This window comes from Myxocyprinus asiaticus, chromosome 32, assembly GCF_019703515.2.
Source record: "Myxocyprinus asiaticus isolate MX2 ecotype Aquarium Trade chromosome 32, UBuf_Myxa_2, whole genome shotgun sequence".
NCBI lineage: Eukaryota > Metazoa > Chordata > Actinopteri > Cypriniformes > Catostomidae > Myxocyprinus > Myxocyprinus asiaticus.
The window spans coordinates 17,113,406-17,140,000 of NC_059375.1; the positions used below are offsets into that span (position 1 = coordinate 17,113,406).

The window sequence follows — 26,595 nt, forward strand, 5'->3', positions numbered from 1 at the left end:
AGTGTTTACATCATACCTCACTGGTGGTACCGTTCACAAACAAACCATGAGAAAGCACAGAGGGAGGAAATTCCTTCATTCATTGGCTAAAGCTACCAGGCTGAACATAGCCCTCATATTTAAAGTCAATGGGGACCAAAACTTTCAAGCTCCAAAAAAGACAAAGGCAGCATGAAGGTAATCCATATGACTCTAGTGGTTCAATGTCTTCTGAAGCTTCTCTCATGAACATGCCAAGACTGCAGATTAGGGCTGAAACGATTAGTCAACATTATGGACAACGTCGACAATAAAAAATTGTCAACAACAATTTTCGTTTGATATCATTTAACGTAACATGACATCACATTAAACTCTAATGATGACGCAAGAGAGCAGCACTGCACTTCGCGCCTGACTGAGGAGAGGAAGAATTACACAGCTCACAGTCTTGATGCACTCTAAACTTTTCAAACAGCTTCAGGTGATGTAGATCACAAAGTATGAGGGAATTATGTAAAAATACAATGCAAAAATACAAAATAAGTAAATACAGAAGCATTCTCGTTGTGGAACAAGTGGAGCTGGAGCAAAACTTGCGTGTTGAGCATCTTTAAAGGAAACACCTCGGCGTTACATCTTTAATGCAGTTATATTTAATGTGTTATAGCTTTATTAAATTTCAAATAATAAGGAAGCAGATCATGTAAATTACTACAAACTCCAAAACTGGCATTTCTCTGTGTGGTCAGCACCTCTTCTATGAGTTGCATGAATGTCCCAATCTAAGGGGGAAGAGATTGAAACTGCACCCGGCTGAGGCACATTCTGTCGCGGGGACGCTCGTCCCTCGAGCGCACACGCTTAATGCAGCTAGATTATAACGTGATGGCTCATGACTTACTGAATTATAATATGTGTCACTGTGCATTTCTTATCATGAAGAAAATTGGCAATATGCAGCTTTATTAATACAAGAGAGTTTGTTGTTTTGTGAGTTAAAGATGGATTGAAGTGAACAGAAAGGTGAGAGAGGGTAGTCTTCATCTCATTATACACGGCAACAAAATACATTTTTGATTTATTTTTGTTTTGGCTTGTTTTCCAATATAAATATCTAAAACTCCTTTAAAACAACGTACATTTTCTTTAGCAGCTATACTGCAGAAGAAATAAATTGTTATCTGAGAATGTTGAATATAATATAAAAAATTAAAATAATCTAAAAATCCTTAAAAAAAAAAAAAAAAAAAAAAAAAAAAGATGCATTCACCTGAGCAGCAGCATATAAGATATTTAGACTTGCTTTTAGAGAATAGCTCTTGAATATAAGTATATTTTGTCTTTACTGCACTCGCGAAAGTATAACCAAGTGAAAAAATACACTTATTTACAAAATACACTTATATTTAAGATACATTCTCTTAAAGCAAGTCTAAATATAATATATGTTGCTTCTCAAGTAAATGTAATGATTAATCGTTGCAATAATCACCAAATAGTCAAATAATCATTCTAATAATCGTTAGATTAATCGATTATAAAAATAATCATTAGTTGCAGCCCTACTGCAGATGTCAAAATTGATTGAGAAAAAAAAAGGTACATTTTGGTCTGATTCATGGCCAAAACCAATCGTATCGCTTCAAAAGCCAAAATTACAACATACGAGTCGTATGGATTACCTTTATGCTGCATTATGTCCTTTTGGAGCGTGAAAGTTTTGGAACCCATTGACCTGCATTTTATAGAAATAAATCATACATCACAAATCATATATCTATGAAAATATCTTCGATTGTGTTCCACACAAGAAAGAAAGTCATATGAGCTGGAGATGGCATAAGGGTGAGCAACTGATGAGAGAATTATCATTTCTGTGTGAACAATTCCTTTAAGACACAAACCTTGAAATGCATACATTATGCAAAGACCAGACCATCACATTGTTTTGTTTTATTTTTGGCTGCTGCATGTAAGTTAGCTCATCCATTTGTTCAATAAATTCATTGTGTTTAAAAAAAAAAAAAAGAAAAAAAAAAGGAAGAAAAGGAAGAAAGAAAAATCCTTTCAGTTCCAGTGCAGGGCAAGTGAATAAAGAAGGTGACAACATTAAGCAAGAAGAACTACACCTCCTTTGAGAAAACACAACCCAGACTGGACAGGTTTGGTGGAGTGTTGGCTCACCACTTGAGTAGAAAAGAAAAGTCCTTTTGGTTCCAGTGCAGGGCTAGTGAATAGTGAAAGTGATAACATTAAAAGATTAAAGATCTACACCTCTTATTTTGAGTGTATAAAGCAGAGAGCAGAGGCTTAATTACCATGGCAATGGATTTGTTTGAAATATTACAACTAGGAATGTAGTACACAGCATAAGGTGTAGTATGCAGAAGACAGGATGTTAGTATTCCATTCCCAATCCACCCTATGTATTTGCCCAATTACTGGGTAACAATGAAAGTGAGAGAGAACATCTCACGAGACTTCAGTACAAAGAAACCCTCAAAAGACTCTAGCATTGCTGTGTAACATCAACTTAATTTCCTTCCAAGAGCGAGGGAGTCGACAAGAATTAACAAAGCACTGAACTAAGAATCTGATTCTTTCAATGTTACGATCCTGAGATTCATGCCACACCATCTCGCAATTTCTGCCCTGGCTGTTATCAGACGTTCTGCAGTCTCTAGATGTAAAACAGGTGCTGTCTTTTCCTGATTCCTTTTATGGCCATTTTAAGTGATCTAGCTTTATTAAAAGCTGCCAGTAAACGCCAGGGAATGCCAAATAAGGCAATTACAGTGTGTCACAGTTATAAACTGCAGCAGTGTTTCTATTTCACTACAGAGTGCAGCTTGGGGAAGAAAAAAATCTCAGTAATGAGACACCAGCAGTGTAAAAAACAGAAGACACAAGAACAAAGAATTTCATGTCACTCCGTGGCTCTGAAAACAGGAACAATTTTATTCCTTTGTAATGCTGTAAACAGATTTAAATCTAGATTTATCATATAAACAATTTTGTATTATTTTATCCAATAGGGTATTCAAGTACTACACTAAAATTGTAACATCAATTTCCTGTAAAACTGCCAATAACCACAAGCACACAATAAATTTGAGCTATGTGTGCTAAAGTTCGTCACCAGTTCATGTAGGTCTTTGGACTTACTTGGGGGATGGGAGTCCATAAGACGTCTTCAGATAAGGAAAGAAAAGTAATAGGCAATGTATGGAAGAAAAGAAAAACAGGAAGACTAAACAGCCATAAGCTAAATATATAGGATCAGTTTGGAAGCATGCATAAAGGCAGTGAATAAATGGTGACAAAACAAAGTACAAGTTTGCAAAGTGGAAACTAGCAGCTAACTAATATTCATGCCCATTATTGTGGATCTGATCCCAAAACACATCAAATCCCATTTCCTTTCATTGTCTGCCTTTATGACTGTTCAACTATTTTTAACAAAACTACAACTATAATAAAGCAAAAACATTCATGTTCATATGCTGACTTGTCATGCATTGTATGAAATGTTAATGCCTCAGAGATGGCTAAATGGTTAAAAAACATTTAAGGGACAAGCTCACCTATCACTATTGCCCCTGGACAAACATACTGTTCTCAGAAAAATAAAAAAAAGTCTGCCATCATTTACTCACCCTCATGTCATTACAAACACCTATAACTTTCTATTTTCTGTGGAACAGTAAAGGTCATTTTGTTTTTTAGAATATCCTGTCCGAACTTTTCCATAAAATGAAACTGAAGGGGGACCATTGGATTTAAGCTCCATAATGACAATACAAGCACCACTGAAGTATCATAAAAATTGTTAATACTACTTGTGACTGAAGCCATACAATAGTTTTATGTAATGGACTGAATTAAAAATTATTATTCACTGAAAATCTTGCCATTACATCAAGTTTGACATTTATGACATCAAACGGATTTTCAGCTTTTTTGTCATTTTGGAACTTGACATTAACTGTCACCACTCACTTTTATTATTTGGAAACAAGTGGCCATTATAATCTTCAAAAACTCCTCTTTCGTATTTTACAGAAGAAAGAAAATCATATGTGTTTCGAACAACAGGAGGGATAGTAAATAATGACAACACTTCTTCCTTAAAACTAGAAGTGTATGATCATAACAACATGGACATATTTCACCCAAATGGCACTTATGCCACCATAGCAGCCCATAATGTAAAGCTCAACAGTTTACAGTGAGCTTAGGAGGGTGGGGTGAAATTAAAAAACAAGCAATGACAGCAATATGTATTCAACGCTACTTATTTTATTGCAGATGTAAGCAGTACAATAGGACAGCTATTCCATTTTTGGGTAGATCTTCTTATTTTACAGCATATATGTGCCCAGACGTGCAGTGCCCTCTGTAAAAACACACCCAGACAGAGTGAAAAATAAAGTGTGTTAATGTCTATGTAAGCCCTCTAACTCCGGAATATCTCACGGCTATTAAAAAAGCCCCATACAACACCTGGCAATCAGCAGCCCCTTCGGTCTAAAGCTGCTAACTGCATAATGCCTGATATCACACCACATTATATTAATAAACACCCCAAAGACAACCCACTCTGCTTTAGTTGTCAGGAGATGATTTTCTTTGGGCTTTCTAAACCCAGGGTCCTGTTGTAGAAATAGGTATTGTAGCATGGCGCTCAGCGGAAAGTACTAAATTTCAAAGCATATTTTAAATTTCAATGTGGTTTTAAGGGGGCTAACGTTCTCAGACTATAGCACCATCACAAACAGTCCTCCATATTTTCTCCAAATAAGGGCATATTGGGGGGGGAATGCAGCCCTAGACTCAATGTTCAGAACATCTCAGTCTGATAGTTAAAATACTTTGCTTCACTAAGTCAGACTGTAGCTGAATGCACGTCATGTTTAAAAGATTCACAAGTGAAACTACACGAATGGCTACTTACCGGCAGAGTCTCTCAATGTAACTGACAAGTTATGGAAACATACTTACAGAGGGACTAGAGAGTTATCTGTTTTAAAACAGGGCCTGCAATTCAGCGCTGGACTGTGGGTATTGCACACAATTTGAATCATTCCTGCATGTTCCATGTTCATAATACGGGGAATTCCCGCACACTTTTATTCACTTTAACATGTAGCTGACAATTAGTAAACCAATCCATTCAGATGAACAAATCAAATCAATAATCTTGTCTTTGAATCAAAGTGTAATTCCAGAATCTGTAAGAGTAAATCAGCTCTACTGTATCTCTCTCTCCCTTGAGCAGCTTGCTCATTGAACACTTGGCTTGTTGAGTTTAGAGTTGGGATGTTAATGATTAATCGATGATCGATAAATTATCAATAATTAATCATTTGATCGATTAAGCTCATCATTTGTCGATTAATTAATTTCAGCACAAATTCATTCAGTAATCATGCCAGATAGATCAACGGAGAATGGCCAGACTGGTTCGAGCTGGCAGAAAGGCTACGGTAACTCAAATAACTACTCAGTACAATTGTAGTGAGCAGAACAGCATCTCAGAATGCACAACATGTCGAACCTTGAGGCGAATGTGCTACAACAGCAGAAGACCACGTTGGGTTCCAGGCTGAGGCTGCAGTGGGCACAGGCTCACCAAAACTGGACAGTTGAAGACTGGAAAAAACGTAGCTTGGTCTGATGAATCTCGATTTCTGCTGAGGCACACAGATGGTAGGGTAAGAATTTGGCGCCAGCAGCATGCATCCATGGACCCAACCTGCCTTGTGTCAACAGTCCAGGCTGGTGGCGGTGGTGTAATGGTGTGGGCAATGTTTTCTTGGCACACTTTGGGCCCGTTAATACCAATGAATCATCACTTGAATGTTGACAGTGAAATCTGAACATTTACCAGCCAGACATTTTAGTTGCATAGCACAATATTGGGTTGTGAAATATGCAATTGATTTACTCGCATTGTAGAGAGTTGCACATGAAGTAAAAGACTGATCTTGGAATTTAAGGATCAATATCTAAATTGTTTAAATGAAGATCGCAATGCATTGGAAAATCTATATTTTTACCCAGTCCTACCCAAACATTGCTCAGTTTAAGCATCCCGACTGACCAACACAGCAACACCGATGGCGTGAGTTTTGGGCGGGATTACTTGTTTGTTCGACGAATAGCAGATGGGGGCAGGATTAAGGGAAAGCTGTTCGAAAACGGTTTATTTTTGCAATTCCGTATGGTTGTGCTAGTCGAGCAGAAATTACACATTTCAGCTTTAAAATGTGCACTCCATAAAATTTTTGTTTGTTTTCACTTCCACCTAACAGCGTATATGCAGTTTCACGAGAAAGTAGAAGTTCTTAGTTACAGATGTAAAAATGTGCCATTTACAGTCAGACATGATTTATTAATTCCACGAGAGAAAGCATCTAATTACAGTGGATTATCGAGATAAAGGGAATAATATTCTCCTTTGTCATGTGATGTCAACATGGATGTAAACCCAGCACAATATGTAGAACAGCAGCTTTTTATAACTAGAGTCTTCATCTCACATGAGTGTACATCATTTACACTTATTTTCAAAAATATAATTCTATTATTACTATTTCTTTCTTTAAAAGTATAGCAATTAGCAAAAAAACGACTGAGTGCACCTTTAAGAGTGTTATTTATTGACCTAAATTAACAGCATTTCCTGAACCCTCTCCGCACAGATGAAAAGGTTATAAAGACAACAGGGTTGACAAAATTTTAAAAGCAAAACAATCGCAGGAAACACTGTAGTATCCTGAAATAGTGTCAATTGTACTCACTACTTAGTGGAAATAAAAACAATATCCTCCCACGGCCATCTCACACAATGATGTGATTCAAGCCAGGCAAATCTCCTTTTGCCTAGCGTTACAGATCAGAATGATAAATTGCCCTGCTGTAAGACGGCAATCCTGTAGTATGTGATACAGTCAACGCAGCATAAGCAGTGGGAGTCCAGGGTCTGTTGCGACGCTGCTCTGGGGGCACTACGGCTCTCGAACTTCCAAGCACAGAGCCTGTGTGTGGGCCTCACTGTTTACATACAAACGCTGTAATCTCCAGGCAGATCAGGCAGCTAATTTGATCACCCATGTCACATTCCTGTGAAACAAACAGGCTGTGGTCCTGTGGCTCTCATTAGCCACAGGACCACATTCTACTGGTTCACATCACATCTGCCTGGACTCACACTCCCTAAGTCATTCTTATCTCTGAGCCGTTGGTGGAGCAACAAACTTTTTTTTACATGTATTATTTTTCTTCAGGGACAGTTATATTGTCTATTGATTGGAGTGGATTCCACTGAAGTTGGTTGCAGTGTTTAGTTTGGTTTGGTTGTGCCAGTGTTAAAGAAAATGAATGTAAAGATTCATAGACCAGAGATCACTGTGAACATTCTACTCAAAGGATGATGTACAATTGTGTGATCAAAACTTATAAATAAATGACATCTTACTGATTCATCCAACGCGAAGCGCAAGCAGCCATGTTCATAAAGGACAAAGAATCGCCGTTGCCATTTCTGTGTAGAAATTAGAGATCATTAACATAATTTTAAAAAAGTATTCACTGCAAATTATACAGTAAACAAATAAGGGATGCACAGTTATGTCAAAACTCATAAGTCAATTACTCCCCTTAATACTGCCAATCAATATACTTTCCATTGAAACACTATTTTTACCATAGGTACTACCGGCCATTTAGAGTAGAAATGAGCAATCATTAATGTCATTATATATTAACTGAAGTATACAGTACAAACATTTGAACAAAAGTAGATATTTCCTTCCTATTCTAAATTACTTCCATCATCAACAACATTATTAACTGTCATTTTAACTCAATACGATAAGGTGAGTGGGATTCATTTTTTGTCTGTGGTACAAAACAAACAAGGTGCATGCCAAAGTACTAACCCAAACAGACGCCAACCCTCCCTCCAAATAAATCACTCCACATCATCACATCCTCTTACCCTGGATCTCTGCATTGGATTGTCAAAATCTGTCCCCTCCGGAGCCAAACACAGCCATCCGCCATAGATTGGTTTGGCCTGCAACAAAACCAAAATATTATATCAAATCTTATATAAACAATGGTACATGTTGAATTATAAGAAAGTCAAAGGGAAACAATACAGGGATTGTGTTAATGCTTTTAATCTTTCAAATAAATTACCAACATCTTTGAAGAAGGGCACAGAAAAAACTACAAAGATGATTAATTGGAAATTATGATCATTTTGACAGGCAAGCACAGATGTGCTTTCAAAATGTAGGCTACAAGTGCGAGCTTGAACACAGTTGAGAAAGACTAGGCACGTTAATATGGCTTCTCCATAGAGTAGAGGAGCAGATGTTTTGCCTCAAAGGTTAAGAACGCAATATCATCAAGAAGCGTCTCACCTGAGATCAAAAATGTGAGCTCATTTAACTCATAGCTGATGTGGCTGAAATATTTATGATCGACAGCTCACCAAAAAGGAATACCATGACCTGAAATTGCTGAATTTAATATTAACTGTATGGAAGGCCTGAAGCCCTTTCTATAGGCAACTTTGGCTTTGTTCATACAGGTAGCAAAAAATTATTTTCTGGCATATAAAAGAATGACAAAATTACGTTATGTATATTAAACTGTTATTACATTTTTTTTAATAAATTGTACACATCTATGTTTAAAGAAATTGAGCAACAAGACAAACTCTCCCATTACAATAACTGAAGCAGTCCCTCACTGCAGGTTTATACTGTTTGAACTAGGGTTGTAACGGTTCTCTGTTAAAACAAAATAAAAAATAAAAAATAAAAAACGGTACGGTTTGCCACCCACGGTTCGGTAAGTATTGGCACCACGGTTCACCTCAAGTTTATTGATGCATTGGCGCCGCGGTTCACCTCAAGTTTATTGACGCATTTGGAGCACATGGTTTGGCGAAGAAAACAAAGCGTCAAATAGACACGCAGAGTTACAACCTCCGCTAATGCACCTGAAAGGATCTGTAAATGCATACACTCCACCTGTGTTTCACGTGGGTCAACTTGATGACATCACTGTTCTGCACACATTGTGTGTAGTTGAAAATGGCAAGCGCCAAGTGGAGAAAACTAGCCGCTGATAGAGAAGCCCCCTGCATTATTCTTTTTGCAGTCAATTACAAGTTTACAAAACAGGCACTGTTTGCTGACACTGCTCGACACGAGTGCCGTATACTGTTAATACATCGATATATGATTAATCGTGTACGCCGATATCACACTGAGAAACACAGAGCCACAGGTGAGCTAAAACTGCACACACTCCCTTCCGTTTTTAAGCAGGTACTCAGTGTTAATTCAGACATACATGAAACAATAACTAAAACATTTGTGGTGTTCATTGCCATGAAGTTATGTTGCCATACTCCACTGATAAAGATGTGGGATTTAAGCGTATGATTAAAACACTCCAGCCGCGACATCCCGGGCCCTTCTTGTATCCATATTAATAGCAAGGTTCCTTCTATAGTGATGTACAGCTTCCGAATGTTGAATATATTTTGAGTTGAGTTTGAAATGCACTTTATGTTGATGCATGTAGCATAATAGTGCAGGTATTAAGTTAAAATATTGATTTAGTAATTAGAGAAAAGTTTTTTTTTTTTTTTTTTAAATAGTTCAGGTCCCTAAAGAAAGTTAACCATGGTTTTACTATAGTAATATTGTAGTAATCATGCCTGAAGTAACCATGACTGCTGTCACAAGGGTTTTCTTAGCAGAAATCATGGTTTTGATATAATTAACCATGTTTTTACTATATAAACTCAGCAAAGAAATCATGGACTGCACCAGATTTGCCAGTTCTTGCTGTGAGATGTTACTCCACTCTTCCACCAAGGCACTTGCAAGTTCCCGGACATTTCTGGGGGGAATGGCCCTAGCCCTCACCCTCCATATCCAACAGGTCCCAGACGTACTCAATGGGATTGAGATCCGGGCTCTTCGCTGGCCACGGCAGAACACTGACATACCTGTCTTGCAGGAAATCACGCACAGAATGAGCAGTATGGCTGGTGGCATTGTCATGCTGGAGGGTCATGTCAGGATGAGCCTGCAGGAAGGGTACCACATGAGGGAGGAGGATGTCTTCCCTGTAACGCACAGCGTTGAGATTGCCTGCAATGACAACAAGCTCAGTCCGCTGATGCTGTGACACACCGCCCCAGACCATGACGGACCCTCCACCTCCAAATCGATCCCGCTCCAGAGTACAGGCCTCAGTGTAATGCTCCTTCCTTCAACGATAAATGCGAGTCTGACCATCACCCCTGGTGAGACAAAGCCGTGACTCGTCAGTTAAGAGCAATTTTTGCCAGTCCTGTCTGGTCCAGCGAAGTTGGGTTTGTGCCCATAGGCCATGTTGTTGCTGGTGATGTCTGTAAGGACCAATTACAACAGGCCTACAAGCCCTCAGTCCAGCCCCTCTCAGCCTATTGCGGACAGTCTGAGCACTGATGGAGGGATTGTGTGTTCCTGGTGTAACTCGGGCAGTTGTTGTTGCCATCCTGTACCTGTCCCGCAGGTGTGATATTCGGATGTACCGATCCTGTGCAGGTGTTTTTACACGTGGTCTGCCACTGCGAGGACGATCAGCTGTCCTTCCTGTCTCCCTGTAGTGCTGTCTTAAGCGTCTCACAGTACGGATAATTGCAAATGCCATGATTAAAATATGGTTACTGTAGTAAAACCATGATTTTTATTAAGGGCAGAATGTTCCAAAATGTTCCAAAAAGTAAAAAAAAAAAACAACAACAAAAAAACACAACTGCCGACTTTAGTGTGTTTACATTGTAATATACAATATTTTGCTTCCCTTATCTATTTGTGTGAGTAGCTGGGAGCGCAGACATTTGATAATAAGAGTGCAAGTTGTATTTCAGGCTTATTTATAATTAAAAGTCCCGCGTTTTGCAACAAATCTTATCTGTAGCATCTGTGTCTGGGGCGCCCCGTCGCAGTAAGGAATGAGTGAGACTTAAAACATTTTTAACCCTTTATATGAGGTTTCATTTTAGGAGCCAAAGGCTCCGTAGTCGTTTTTTTAGGCTGGAGCTCTGCCTTGCTGATGTACACTTATCAAATACTCATAAATAAGTCTGTAAAACAACAGACAATATCTGGGGAACAAATTTAGCCTTTTTCCTCTGTCAAAAAAGAGGGGGTTGAAGCACAACAAAACACAGCTGTGAGTATAACATGCAACGCTGGTGAGCCATGGAGCCAAAAGAGCAGCGGCACACCCCTGCGCTTTCCTCCACACATTGAAGGTCTGCTTCCTCTCTCCAGCTTTGCGCCTATCCCTACAGCCCTACCGTCTGCATCAGGTTAAACTTCCAATTTCCTCCCAGGCTGAAGCCTGAGGGTGGGCAGGTCCCTGAGGTCCACTTTATCCCTGCATCCCCCTCACCTCTGGATGCACTCACTCTGAACTTCTACCCCCCTGCCTGTTCCCCAACACCAGCCCACCAGCCGAACCGCTGCTTCAGAAGTGGGAGCGACCTTTGGGAACTCTGCTCCACTTTCCCAACACGCACTTCCTTTCACAAGCCCCCGTCCCTCCCAGTCCCTGTAAAAGCAGACCTCCTTCTACATGAGAATCACACTTGGATGCTTTAAAATGTGGGATGGAACTCAAAATAAAAGACAACTGCATGATGTATGTATGACTTCCTGTTGCTTCCTATATGGGATATCAGCAGTAGGGCTGGATATTGATACAGATTTCACGATTCGATTCTGATCCATAAGCTCCCGATTCGATTCCGATTTTGATTTGATATCGATTCATATACCGTATTTTCCTGAAATAAAGTCACACCTTGTCAAAATTGCATTTTTGAGAGAAAAAAAAAACAGATAAGTCACATCTTTATAAGTTGCACTGACAGAGGGGGCCTGGGTAGCTCAGCAAGTATTGACACTGACTACCACCCCTGGAGTCGCGAGTTCAAATCCAGGGTGTGCTGAGTGACTCCAGCCAGGTCTCCTAAGCAACCAAATTGGCCCGGTTGCTGGGGAGGGTAGAGTCACATGGGATAACCTCCACATGGTCACTATAACGTGGTTCTTGATCTCGGTGGGGCGCGTGGTGAATTGTGCGTGGATGCCGCAGAGAATAACGTGGGCCTCCAAACGTGCTACGTCTCCACGGTAACGCGCTCAACAAGCCACATGATAAGACGCATGGATTGATGTTCTCAGACACGGAGGCAACTGAGATTTGTCCTTCGCCACCCGGATTGAGTCACTACGTCACCATGCTTAGAGAGCATTCCAAATTGGAGAGAAAATAAAAAATAAAAAAGTTGCACTGACAGATAAGGTATGTGGTAGGGCTTGGGTGATATGGTCCAAAAATCATATCCCAGTATTTTTAGGCTTAATGGCGATACACAATATATATTAGGGGTGTAACCGAACCAAACCGTTTGCCACCCACGGTTCAGGAAGCACTGGCACCACGGTCGGTTCACCTCACGTTTAATGACGTATCCGGAGCACAAGTTTTGTTCAAGAAAAAAGCGTCAAACAGACAGGCACAGTTACAACCTCCGCTAATGCACCTGAATGGATCTGTAAATGGATACGCTCCACCTGTGTTTCACGTGGGTCAGCTTGATGATATCACTGTTCTGCAAGCACTGTGTGTATTTGAAAATGGCAAGTGGAGAAAATGAAACACTGATAGAGAAGCCCCCTGCGTTTCTCCTTTCTGGGAACATTTTCTTTCTGCAGTCAATTACAACAGTGATGGTCAAAAGACATTTACAAAACAGGCACTGTTTGCAGACATGGCTCGACACGAGTGCTGTATACTGGTAATATATGTCAATAATGCGCGCAAGGGTTTAAAACGCATTGTTTCCTCGTGTGGCTGTAATCTATCACGAGCGTCAATAATGCGCTTCAATTAATGGCATTAAAATGCCGTTATAGTAATACACTGATACATGATTAATAATTTATGCCTTTATGATTATAAATAGAGCCGCAGTAAGCCAAAACTGCACACACTCCCTTCCATTTTTAAGCAGGCACTCTAATTCGGACAGACATGAAACAATAACTAAAGCATTTGGGGTGTTCATGTGGGATTTCCACGAATGCTTAAAATACTCAAGCAGCATTATCACAACATCCCTTCTCGTATGCATTCTAATAGTAAGGTTATTCCTTTTACAGTGATGTACAGCTTCCGAATATTGAATCTGTTGAGATGAGTTTGAAGTGCACTTTATGTTGATGCATGTAGCCTATTAGTGCAGGTATTAAGTTAAAATGTTGATTTAGTATTTAGAGAAAAAAAAATTTAGTTAAGGACCCTAACAAAAATTAACCATGATTTTACTATAGTAATACTGTAGTAACCATCCATGCTGTTACCATGGTTTTCTTGAGCAAAAATCATGGTTTTGATACAGTTAACCATGGTCTCATAACAGTAATACTGTAGTTGCCATATAGCAACCATGATTTTACTATATATTGTAACCCTGACAGTAACCATGTTTATATTGTGGTTACTATGATTTTACTACAAATGCCATGGTTAAACTATGGTTACTGTTGTAAAACAATGATTGTTATTTAAGGGCAAACCTGTTGAAGTGTTTACCAAATAGATTATTCTTTGGATCTGGCAGTAATATATATATATATTTTTTTAACAAAGCAAATACTGAACCGTACCGAAACCGTGACCCTTAAACCGCCGAACCGTGAGAAATTCGAACCGTTACACCCCTAATATATATCTCATTATTTTCTATGAAGTGGACTAAATGTTTAGTTCTAAGTCAATGCCACATGTGAGATGATAAATGAAGCTTGCAACACGCTTTGTTTCGGGGCAGAAGACTTTTCGGGCTGCGAAGGCTTTGTGGCCAGGTTTTCCCCCTCAAAAATCCCATACCGGTCAGGCTCTAGTAAACAGTCAGTAATAAAATAACAGAAGAAAAGCAATGAATAGAAAAAAAAACACTATAGAATAAAAATATACAAATTAAGAAAACAGTGCTTTTTAACAGCAGAGAACTTGTGAGCGATTGGGGCCATGGTTGCGCGCAGATGCAGAAGGAGAGTGGGGGTGGGGTTGCACAGAGAGTGTGAGAGAGGAGAGATGCAAACACGGCACGGCTTTACGGAAGAAACGGGTTATGTAACGCAACATCAAACTATACCGATTTAAACGGTATTGTCTGTCTGATGTTTTCATCTGTTTTGGTGCACGTGCGTTTGACCGGCCAACATCAGTTACGTATAAATTATGTATATAAGTCGCTATAAGTCACAGGACCTTTCAGATGATGAAAACAAACAACAAAAAAAAAAAACGTATATTCCGGAAAATACGGTAGGTATATTTCAGCAATAATGTCCATTTTGCTTACATACAAAAGAAATTCTTTACCAGCTAATGCTGTTAATTATACAGAGGACCTTCTAACTTGGTAGGCTTCATTACGAAAACAGTAATTTTACAATTTGTATTTTATTTTGAATAATTCTGGGTCATTTTAGCTTTTTAAAATGTACAAATCCATGTATTCCATCAATAAATTTGATATTATATTGCATATATTATATTTTGTTGCATGTTTATAATTTAATGCATAATTTTAACTTCTTACAAGTATTTACATTGATTTGGAGAACAGGTGCTAAAATAAGTACTGTCTCTTTAAGAAACCTGGCAGTTTGGTGAAGAGTATCTGTAAATGAGATCATTATAAAGAGAGAGGACTCGAATGGCTTCTTTTCCTCATCCGTGCTATTTGAGATTAAAATTAAATCTTTGTTTTGTTGTTTTTGATCAACTGGACTGTTAAGAACAGAAAGGGTATTAAAAGAGACATTATTTAATGGCAAATGGATTACGTGGATCTCGTCTTTGGACACACACGTAACAGTCAAACCAAACTTTTACTCTCAAGATGGAGTGAAAGGACGCTGACCATCTTCACCACTATACTACTTGATCACTGGTGAGTAAAATCTGAACATTTACCAGCCGGCGGTTAATCACAAACAATTTTTGTCTCATATGGAAATATGGTCTCATATACAAATAATTGTAGGGAGTTGCACATATAGTAAAAGATCAATCTTAGGCTTTTAATAATCGATATCGAGATCATTCAAATGAAGATTGTGATGCATCAGAAAATCTATATTTTTACTCTGTCCTAATCAGTAGGTAGCTGGACTTATATTCTTAACTCTAAATTCTGAGCTCTTCCTCAGCACTTTGAACGTTCTTGCATTCAAAAATATTTGGCCTTGTAGATGCTAATAAAAGCCAAATCCCATTTAAGGTCATCTCAATTCCAGAGAGCTCCCTTTGGAAGGCCTTGAGAGGAATCGGGAGCATACTTTAAAGGAATAAGTCTGTGAAAATTACAGTATTTTGAAAGCCTTTTTACCCCCTGGCTAAATAAATGACTGTGTGCTGCCAACATCTCAAAGAGGTTGTTTGGTTCAAATGTCCAACGTGGATTGTAACAGTTCTCTAAAACTGGGACTTATACAGAGGAACAGATAAGATAACTAAGTTGTGTATATTTTTGTGTGTATGTGCATACACTAGGGCTGCACGGTTGATAAAAATTCTAATTGTTGATAATTTCCCTTGATATTATAATTGCGATTATTAAAGGAATAGTTACCCCAAAAATGATTACTCTCTCATAATTTACTCACCCTTATGCAGTCTCAAACTTGTATGACTTTCTTAATTCTGCGGAACACAAACGAAGATATTTTGATGGAAACTGAGAGAGTGCAAGATAAGGATGTGCTACGATGGTCGACAAATGTTGATCAATGTTAGTAGTCGATCCCAATTATAGACTAGTCAGTTGTTGGACTAGTCAATAAGTGGGGTCGACTACTAACATTAATATTTTAGTGGTTTTAATAGAAGACTCAACTTCTTGGAGAGCGTTTTTGGATGATGACACACAGTAACTTTGGGTGAGTAACAGTTAGCACAGTAAAACCCTCTGCAAAACGTTTCATCTCTTTAATGCTTTAGTACATTTATGCACCACTGCTGTTACAGCCATCATAGCGCCGCATCAACAATATAAGACTATACATGTCGGGCGTTTTAGGTGCTTTGGAGAGATAAAGTCTTTTGCAGATCTGTCTGACACTGCTTTAATAAATAGTTGCAGTAAAAAGGTTAAACTGCTCAATGTCGTGAACTAGATGTGTTCCTGCAATATTATCTTGCAGTTCTGAACTTTTGACTGTGCAGCAAGGATCGCCTTGAGACTCTAAAGCTCTATGTTTACATTGAAGCGTGTCATTCTGTGTTCAGAATGTGCATAAGCAGTTTTGTGCCGTTCATTATTGGAGCCTCTTATTTCTTTTGTGCAATAAGATGTTATAGTTATTTAGCATTTTTATTTGTTGAATAACCGTTAGTTACCATGTTTAAGTGCTGCACTTAGTATCCATATTTCCCTCTGAAACATGTCTGTTGTGGGTTACTTGACCATCAAAAGCGAAACCGCGCAATAGAGACTGAAAGGCAGCCAGAGAAAATAATAGTTTTGAGATTTTAAACTCCAGCAAATTAAACTTCAGAATTAAATTATTCTGTCTAATAATGCATTGGTACAGTTAAGTTTCTCTTGTCAATAAAGTCTGATTGTAACACATAAAACTTGTAATAACTTAAAACCAACATAAAAGGGGGCCTGGGTATCTCAGTGGTAAAGACACTGGCTACCACCCCTGGAGTTCACTAGTTCGAATCCCAGGGCGTGCTGAGTGACTCCAGCCAGGTCACCTAAGCAACCAAATTGGCCCAGTTGCGTCACATGGGGTAACCTCCTCGTGATCGCTATAATGTGGTTCGTTAAAAAAGTCCACAGTTTGTTTTAATGTACCATGTACCATTATTAATAGTGATTACTCAAACTGCGATTAATTAATTAGTTGAAAAATGTAATCGATTCACAGATCTAATTTAAACCTATTAAGGGTTAGGGACATTTTGGTTTGCCATGTAATAAAAAAGCTAATGAAACAATGTTATTTTTTATATATATATGTTCTGTTCAGTGTTCAACACAACTGTGAACAAATGGCACCATGCAGAGATTCTGACGTCTCAGTTTGATTACTCACAAAATCAAACTCAAAATATAATTCATTGTGAGCTTCTGAAATAACTCAAATTTACCCAAAAAAAAAAAAAAATAATAATAATTAGCTTGGCAAATGTACTTGGTCTAAACGATTCTAATTTGATTTTGGTGCAATGTGGTGCCAAAACAAAGTCAATTAGTACTAACTTTGTTCTGTGGCCGAGGAGACCTGGGCTCAGTCTTAAATTCAGAAAATACAATATCAGTGAAGCAGCAAACTGCAGCAAAGGGTTTGACGTGAGGTAATGATGAACACTGGGTTATCCTAGTGGGATTAATAAATGACGTAATCCATAAAATGACTCGTCAATCTGGCAGAGATAGGGTTAACTGCTGGTAATCTCACTCAAACCACAACCCACACATGCCGGAGGATGCTGACGTAGCTTGACGGATCTAAAGCCCTGTTAAAAAAAAAAAAAAAACCCCATCAGGCTGAGAGTATGGGACCAATTAAAAACACAACAGGCCCTTATGGTCTGAAACTATAACTCTCATTCATTCTCTTTCAAGAGCAGAGAAATTTGTTCAGTGTTTGTGTCTTCATTCGACCAAACAGAAAGAAGAAAATCACCAAACTGGCGAGAACTTTATTCCAACATGAGTTCACCACACACACACACACACCCAAGAAATACATGTGTGGAGATGTGATGGCCAATTATTACCTAGATTCCAGAAGCACAGTCATAAAGTACCTGTAATCCTGAGAAGGTTAAAAAACATGGTGGTTGTGACAAACCTTGGCATAAATCAACATTTTCCTCTAAAGCCTTCAAGCAGAAAAAAATTATGTCTTCTTAGAATTCAGAAACCTTCAACTGGGAGGTTTTAGCAAATGGACGCAATTTTAAACAAAGTAATTAGTCAACCAGGACAAAAGTGTCCTGCAATGTCTAATACTGCAATGAAACAGCAGTTCTAAGAATTACTTGAGGAAAGAGCTGAAATGATTTGAGAGTAATAATGCCTATTGGCTACCATTCTGAACTTTTCATGAAAAACACGTGCCTTAAAAGCAGACTTTTTAGAAAATATTCTGCATATAAACCAATTTCATTCAATCCAGTTTCTTTTAAATATACATGCAAGTCACATATTTTAATAAGTGGACAGCAACCAAACTAAAAACAATCAAACAAACAGTTTACCACAGTGTTAACACCATTTATAGAGAATATATAGATAGTATAAACACTTTGAGAGCGCAAATATATACTGCAACCGTCTATGAAACATGGTTTGCCCATTCACATGTGTTTTCTTTTACGAAAGGTTGTGCATGACTGACTAAACAAGCAGTGAAACACTATCTTACACCTTGTCACAATCCCCATCATAACACTAGTTTTATGTTGACCAGATAAAACCTTCAAAAACAGGTGAAGTTGTTGATTTAGCAAAAGGCTGGTCACAGTGTTCATAGCAAACTAATCAATGAAGTTTTTGAAGATCAACTGTCAACAAAAACACTAAACAGCACTGGCACTTCTTGACACCATACGTTTTTCTAAATGACTCACACGTTAACTAATTATATGTTGTATGATCGTAAGATGTCACACAAAATACCCAGAAACACATTTACCTGGTTGAGATCCTGATCCGTCAGCAGATGCAGCTCGCGAGGCTTGAAGCAGTTCTGACATTTGCTTTTGTTGAAAATGTTCGCTTGAAATTTCCTACATGTGTTTTCTTTTGCACTAGACATCTTATTCCTCTAATTGTCCGTATACTCAAATCCCACAACTTAAAAGAAGGCGATAATAATCCACGACAGTCTTTCATCCGATTCTTGACACTGTCTTCACCATGCAAAACATGATCTATAACCGCAGCTCCGACCCAAATCTTCTTTTCCGAGCACTGCGAAACCCAGAGAAGTCCAATAAGTGCCGAACGGGAGTAGTTTATATAAACAAATCTCTAGTTAACAGGCCTGCTCTGTGTTTTGTCTGATGTGCTTACAGAGTTCATGGCCTGCCCTCACAAAGCGACTCTCTAATCTCATTTCTGCGCGAATCAATGCTGGAATTGTGCAAGCGGTAAACAAAGCGATTATTTCAATGAAGCTGGACCGGCTGTGAAGTGATGCAAAACACCTCACTGGCGAGGGGAAAAAACACGACGGGAGAGAGAGGGAGGTATTCTGGTTTTCGATCCCAATGGCAGATTCTCTCCCAGGCTTGAAGTTTTCACCCACTTCACTGTGCTAGCGTCTGTTAGCTCGCTAATGAAGCCTCGTCACCAGCTGCTCGTTTAGCGGAGCTTTAAAAATCCCAATGTTCGGTATACCTGTCATTTTAGCCTCCGCCGGAACCGCACATTTCTTAACGCGCACGTTATAGCTCCATGAGCTTGAATAAACGCGCAGACCAAGAGGTTTTCCCAGGGCTAACGAGGGTCTGGTTTTTTTTTTTTTTTCACCCCTCGGCTGTGGGCTCGAGCTTTCCCACTGGAGGGAGGTCGCGAGCTCGCAGATTTGCTGCTGGAATTTCATGTTATCTCGCGAGACATTGGAGCTCGAGAGCACGCCATCCTCCTGCAGAACTGTAGCGGAGAATCCACCCTGTGGCCACTGTCTGAAGATTATTGTCGAAAAGTACACTGAATATGTACAAAATATATATTAAAGGGGTGCATGCCTTTTTTTACTATTTTAAAATGTCCCTTGAGGCTCATTTATAATATATATATATATATATATATATATATATATATATATATATATATATATATATATATATATATATTTTTTTTTTTTTTTTGCACAGAAACAGTCATATATTTGTAAAACATGATCATTTTCCACCCTCATTCCGACCTTTTGTCAGAAATGCTCAGTTTTGGTGCTGTTTCTCCTTTAAAGAGCCCATATTATACTCACTTACAGGTTCATAATTTTATTTTGGGGGTCTACTAGAATAGATTTACATGCTTTAATGTTCAAAAAACACTTTTAAAAAAATACTTTTTCTCATACTGTATATTGCTGCAGCACCTCTTTTCACCCTCTGTCTGAAACGCTCTGTTTTAGCTCCTGTCTCTTTAAAGCCCCCTTTCCGCAAAGCCCAGACTGCTCTGAATGATCAGCTGGCCCAATCAGTTGTGATTGGTCAACAAATATAATGGCCCTTGCCATAACCGAATTTCAGCTTAAAGTAGCCCTTAGCCGGGCATTATGCAAATGTGTTACATAGTGAAGTAGCTATGTCATGGAAGTAATGGCTGGACTACAACCCAGGTGTTTCAGGCAGTTCAGGAGCAGTGTTTTCTGTGGGAGAGAGTAACCCCCTTTGGCATAGACTTTGTGCTTTGTAACTTTGCAGACCTTTTACATGCACAAACAGCTAAATTACACACAAAAAGGAAAGGTAAAATCCCAAAAAGCATAATAGGGCCCCTTTAAGACTTGACAATAAATGCTCACTGTTATGATTGGCTATCAGCTCTTGACTGATCTGCTCTCTCTTCTTGTCATCTCACTGGGCGGGCTACGGAAGTGATTAAAGGTAAAGTAGGCATTGATGTGTTGTTGTGGTGGCAGTCAGATGCAAATGTCTACCACAGTGTGACATCACAATGTGGAGGAAGTAGAGAACGAGTCATTTTGGCAGCTTGGCTTCAACAAATGCTCTTTTTGCAGTAAGGAGGAAGTTTTGAGTTCTGAAACTTACAGTATGTTTTTATAGTACAATGATCTCTTATATGTCAAAAGATCAAGGAAAATTTGATTCCTCATGTCATGACCCCTTTAAAGAAGATATTGCAGTTGTTTTTCTACATATTGGAAGACATCATTCAAAATGTTTTCACTGGTTGGCAATTCCAAAACAAATGGGATAGTGTTTCCCATCCCATGTTTCATCACGTGCAGAACACAGTTATCATCGGTTTATATTTGATATATTCTGATAATATAATCTTTGTAGTATCAGATAAATCCTAATAATCTTGATTTCTTTCATTTTATTTGTTATGGATTTTTAAAAAAATTTTTTTTTATTATTATTATTATTTTTTTTTCAGTGATTCCATACTGTCTGAAAATTGAGTCAATAACCAAATAGATTTGCTGTCCTTAAAGTATTGTCTCAAGGACTCTTTTCAAATACATTTAAATATCATTCAGTTGAAGAATATAATATAATTTGAATTTAATTTAATTAATCCTTAAATGCATGGGAATTTCACCAAACACTCTTACATATTCAGGTCTTTACAGACCCGGCACATTTTTCTATCACAATTTGATCTACAAAATACCAAGATAGTGTAACATTTTCAAAATATTTCAAGACAATTAGAAAATAATTATATATATATATATATATATATATATATATATATATATATATATATATATATATATATATATATATATATATTTTATTTTTCATATATCAAAGAGAATGCAAATCAGGACAAATCTAGAACAGGATTCATTACTCTCACACTGTAATTTCATGAGATGCAACTGGCTGTCAAAAAACTTGCTATAGTTTACTTCCACATTGCTTCTTCAACAAATAGCAATGTCAAATGTAAATCAAGTCAATCACTGAAACAACAGCGCCACCTTGAGTAAGAAATAACAAGTATAATATGTATGTGTACACGCATATAGGATACTGATCATTAAACATTGCTGCACAGAAAATAAGTGTGATATATATTTATTTTTATGAATATAGCACTCATTTCTCTTGTAATAAACAAAGAAATATATCCTGTGATGATTAACTTATATATAGATATGAAATAATCATAAACATATAATTTATGGAAGTGCAAAAAAGGGGTCTCTAATGACCCCTACAACTTTTAGTACTTAACTAAAAGTTAAGTAAGTTTTTTGTTTTTGTTTTTTTAGTTTTTTTACACTATTTATAAGAGAGAGATTGAGGAATACTAAAGAGGTGTGGGCGACCCTAAAAAAATAAATGGATGAGGCTGAATGAGGTCCCAGGTCACTTAAGACCCGAGGTATGCATTTAATGGTTAAGGTGGTTTGCGTTTATATAGGAGGAACTTGACAATCTATTAAAATATTGGTGACTCTATACTTTAAAGCTCCTGTTTTATCAATCCAGATACAATCCAGTAAATATTTTAAGCAATTTACCCTAAATAAATAGCTTGGATTGCCTATGAATAATAGCAATGAACATTTAAAAAACATTTTTTTACATTGGCAACAAACTCACTCATTATTGCTTTATAACAAATATAGAACAAAACCACTCCTATCCTCAGTGTTTAAAGTTACCAACTGACATGCCTTAGAAGCTATGCACAACATACATGACAAGTCACCAACTCAGCCACATGCTATTAAAAGATCCCTGATCCTCACAAGTTGCCCTGGCTGCAACTGGCAGTGGGACTGGGTTTGAATGAACAAGGAGGAAAGCAGGGTTTAATCTGCTTACCTAACTGGAAAAAACAGATATTTCCACTGAAGGCTGGCTTAACTGTTTACGCACATGGTAAGTACACTGAAAATAAGACAGATTACAGCCTGCATGTGTGGGTTAGTGTGTGTGTGTGTGTGTGTGTGTGTGTGCCTTTGGTTGGCTCTATATCAGCATTAGCCAGACATTAATTTATCTGTGACACTGTTGCTTGTGTTGGACTTTTTAAAGTTTTGTTAAAAGCAACAATCGCAAGGGAAAAAATGGTATTGGCCGAAACCTTGTAAAACAACACTTAGAGACACATATGTAATGTCTTTTTATGTTTGCCTTAATATGTGCTTCTTGTATATCAATTTCAGTGTCATGGAGGTGACTTTGCTAGAGGTGTCTGTGGCAGTAGTTTAAAGCAGTTTATATTTAGAACTCGTCCTCCTCCTCACTTTTATGGAAACAGTGACAGCAGTGCTATCAGACAACTGTAACTGTACACAGATTCCAGGGACAAAATGATCACAAGGAAAATATTTTCAGCATTTGTCAGTCTGTTTGTTGATTCATTTCTGTCTACAATGGCATCACTGGTCTAATGATTTTAACTACAGCTCAGTGGACATACAGGTTTCTTATTTGACAGTCTACACCGACAAAATATTTACACAAAAATGTGCTTCATGTGGTAACATCTAAATGAACTGGTTTTATTCAAGTCATATATATTATTTAACATCAGTGAATCAAACTTAATACATTAGGTTACACCAACAAAACTAATTTTAATGGTCAGAAATAGCTTCTATAGTTAACATTAGCAGGTTAATCAGGTTTTAATCATTTGATTATTTAACAACTGATAAGAACAGATGTGTTTCCTGTTAACAGGAACTTTATCACTGAAGTACCATTCAGTACTGTGCAGGGCTGAGCAATATGGATTGTGACTACATCTTATGTTCGTTGATTAAATGCACGTGTTTTTAGATTTTCTATGAGGTAAGATGAGGTTTTGAACATTTTTGTTGTTAATTCTGCTGATTTAAATATGTCCCAAATACATGTCAAGTTGGCATGGGTCAAAAAATCGTAAAGAAATCACCATATTCCATTTTTTCCCCAGCACAAGTGTGTTTATGAATGTATAGCTGTCACTGAGTGAATCACTACAAGTGATTATTCTAATTTCTAGGTGATATTGCTTTAAAGGCGAATATATTGTTGGAAATGATGTAACTTTTTTCGTAAAGAAAACTTAATGTTTAAAGCCATTTAAAGAGATTTGTTTCCAGCACATATAAAAGGTGTTGCAAAAAATAAAGTGTATGTATTTTTAGCCAATGAAAATATTGCAAGGGTAGGCACAAATCCGAACTACTAGCCCAACTGGGCCAGCAGAAAAATCCTTAGTGTTAAGCCCTGCTGTGCTATTTACGTATGTGAATACATACATAAAATGTCCTGTGTGGAACCTGTGGCAAACAAATAACAGTTATGACAAAGTTTAACAAAAGTTTGGTTCTTCAATATGGTCAAGCCAAAAATAAATGGCTTTTTAAAATAAATGACAACATCTCTTACAGTTTAGCAGGATGCTTATGTTCATCACAACTTGACACCTTTCATATGTCTCCAGTTTCACCAGCATGGGCAAAATTTAAAAAAATTCATGGTTTTTAGGATCATTCATTCTGACCACACACAGTAGTGTTTTACACCTCACAAGACGAGCAATCAATTAACTTAGTTTCTCTTGGTTTCCAGAAGATGGGTCTCCCATCTGTTATGGTCCTGCCCCTGCTGATAGTGGTTTTCGCTGGAGTTTACTATGTTTACAATGAGGTCATGCGGTTCATGTCCAAGTCCATGGTGCAAAACAAAGTGGTGGTGATCACAGACGCCGTATCTGGGATGGGAAGTGGTAATGTTTAATGATCTATTAATTACTTCTTCATCACAACATTAAACAAACCCAGTACAAAACTTGCCTTCCATTCACACAGCACATAACAGACAAGGTAACAACATTTAGTTCCAGTACCAAAAGTAGTGTTACACTTTATAATAATCTCTATGAATTAGTCATTAAAGGGATAGATCACCCAAAAATGAAAATTCTCTCAGCATTTACTCACCCTCATGCCATTCCACATGTGTGACTTACTTTCTTCTGTAGAACACGAAGAATTTTGGAAGAAAATCTCAGCTCTGTAGGTCCATACGATGCAAATGAATAGTGACCAGACCTTTGAAACTCCAAAAAACACATAAAGTCTGCATAAAAGTAATCCATATGAATCCAGTGGTTTAATACATGTCTTCTGAAGTGATCTAATTGATTTTGGGTGAGAACACATCAAAATATAACTTTTTCATTGTATCTTGCCATTGCAGTCTCCAGTCACAATCATGAGTTCAAGCTCAATTACACTTCCTAGTGCTAGATGCATGCGCAGAGTGCTAGATGGCGCTAGGAAGTGTAATTGAGCTTGAAATCATGATCGCCAAGGAGACTGATGTCAAGATTTATATTGAGAAAGAAGTTATATTGTGTTTTGTTTTCACCCAAAATCTATTAGATCACTTCAGAAGACATGGATTAAACCACTGGAGTTTTATGGATTACTTTTTTGCTGCCTTTATGTGTTTTTTGGAGCTTCAAAGTTTTGGTCACCATGAGATGTTCTTCTAAAAATCTTAATTTGTGTTCTGGAGAAGAAAGAGAGTCATACACATCTTTGGTGGCATAAGGGTGAGTAAATGATTAGAGAAATTTTGGTTGAACTATCCCTTTAACAAATATTTTAGACTGCTTAAATGGTTAGTTCAACCAAAATGGAAAAAACTGCCATCATCTCTCAACATCACCTTGTGTTGTTCCCAGGCCTTAAACCTTTCATATTTCCATGGAACACAAAAGGAGATGCTTGAAGAATGTTTACACAGCCCTTACGCACAGAATGGAAGCATATAGTGAACAGGGCCTGTCAACATCTGAAAAAATACCATACATGTAGCTTAAATTGTATAGAATACTTTTGTCGTGCTTTTTTGGATGCTTTAGTGGTCTTGGACATCTTGTTCTCCTATTACAGAACATTTCATTTGGAATGACATGAGAGAGAGTAGATGATGACACTATTTTCATTTTTGTAACACAATAGTGGTAAATTGAAATCTATCTATCTATCTATCTATCTATCTATCTATCTATCTAAATAACATACAACACACACACACACACACACACACATACACTGTATATTACTTGAGTGTACATTTATTAATGATTTGATAAACATAATGTACTGTAATAATAAGTTTTTAATATGATTAATTAAAGGTATTTATTATTAGCATATAAGTTTTATAATTATTTATTACCAATAGTTTTATCAAAGCACATTGTTTAGAAAAGCCCTATATTTAAAAAGTTCTATACAGAGACTCATAGTATACATTTGGTGAAAGGACCTGTACAATACAGAAGGCAAAGACTAGTCCGTACTGTTTGCCCTAAAAAGAAAGTAGTTTAAGATTAGCTGAGAGCAGCCACACCAAATAATGCACTTGAGTTATAAAGAGCGAGCTCTGTGCTTTCACACAACTGAGGAAAGTTTAATGTGATTGTGGGGGCTACTGCCTATTTTTTGTGACTGGGTCATCAGACTTACTAGTGTAACTTCACAGGCATTCCCTTCTGACAGGAATGAACAGATAACACCTTTATCATGTTTTACTAAGGATAGACCGCATTTAATCACAATTTTTGCCCATCCTCCATTCTATTTCCCACTGTACTCTTAGCCTTAATTCTAATATGTCTGGCTTTAATCCTCTTTTTCTTTGTCTAACTTAATTCAGAGTGTGCCAGACTGTTTCATGAAGGTGGGGCGAGACTGGTTTTGTGCGGCCCGAATTGGGACAAGCTTGAATCTCTGTATGATTCACTGTGCAGTGGATCAGACCCCAGTAAAGTGAGTA

The 26,595-nt window shown here is 37.7% G+C and overlaps 2 protein-coding genes across 5 annotated transcripts in view; one reads left to right on the forward strand and one right to left on the reverse strand.

The window, feature by feature from the left end:
• Nucleotides 1-19,648, reverse strand: part of LOC127422832 (myosin phosphatase Rho-interacting protein-like) — an 86,005-nt gene extending 66,357 nt beyond the window's left edge. For 2 of the 3 annotated variants that reach the window (XM_051666626.1, XM_051666625.1), the window contains exons 1-3: nt 18,792-19,648; nt 7,985-8,062; nt 7,463-7,528 (exon numbers count right to left, since the gene is read on the reverse strand). In XM_051666626.1, the coding sequence (XP_051522586.1) occupies nt 7,463-7,528; nt 7,985-8,062; nt 18,792-18,914 (267 nt within the window). In that variant the 5' untranslated portion in view covers nt 18,915-19,648. Of the gene's footprint in view, nt 1-5,539; nt 5,673-7,462; nt 7,529-7,984; nt 8,063-18,791 lie in introns of those variants that run through there. The other variant, XM_051666627.1, reaches the window with a different exon arrangement.
• A 2,881-nt stretch (nt 19,649-22,529) lies between these two features.
• The window catches only part of dhrs7cb (dehydrogenase/reductase (SDR family) member 7Cb), a 10,280-nt gene continuing 6,214 nt past the window's right edge, over nt 22,530-26,595 (forward strand). Inside the window, exons 1-3 of one of the 2 annotated variants that reach the window (XM_051666632.1) lie at nt 22,530-22,692; nt 24,376-24,532; nt 26,476-26,588. In XM_051666632.1, coding sequence (XP_051522592.1) covers nt 22,690-22,692; nt 24,376-24,532; nt 26,476-26,588 — 273 coding nt within the window. In that variant the 5' untranslated portion in view covers nt 22,530-22,689. The remainder of the gene's footprint in view (nt 22,693-24,375; nt 24,533-26,475; nt 26,589-26,595) is intronic. The other variant, XM_051666634.1, reaches the window with a different exon arrangement.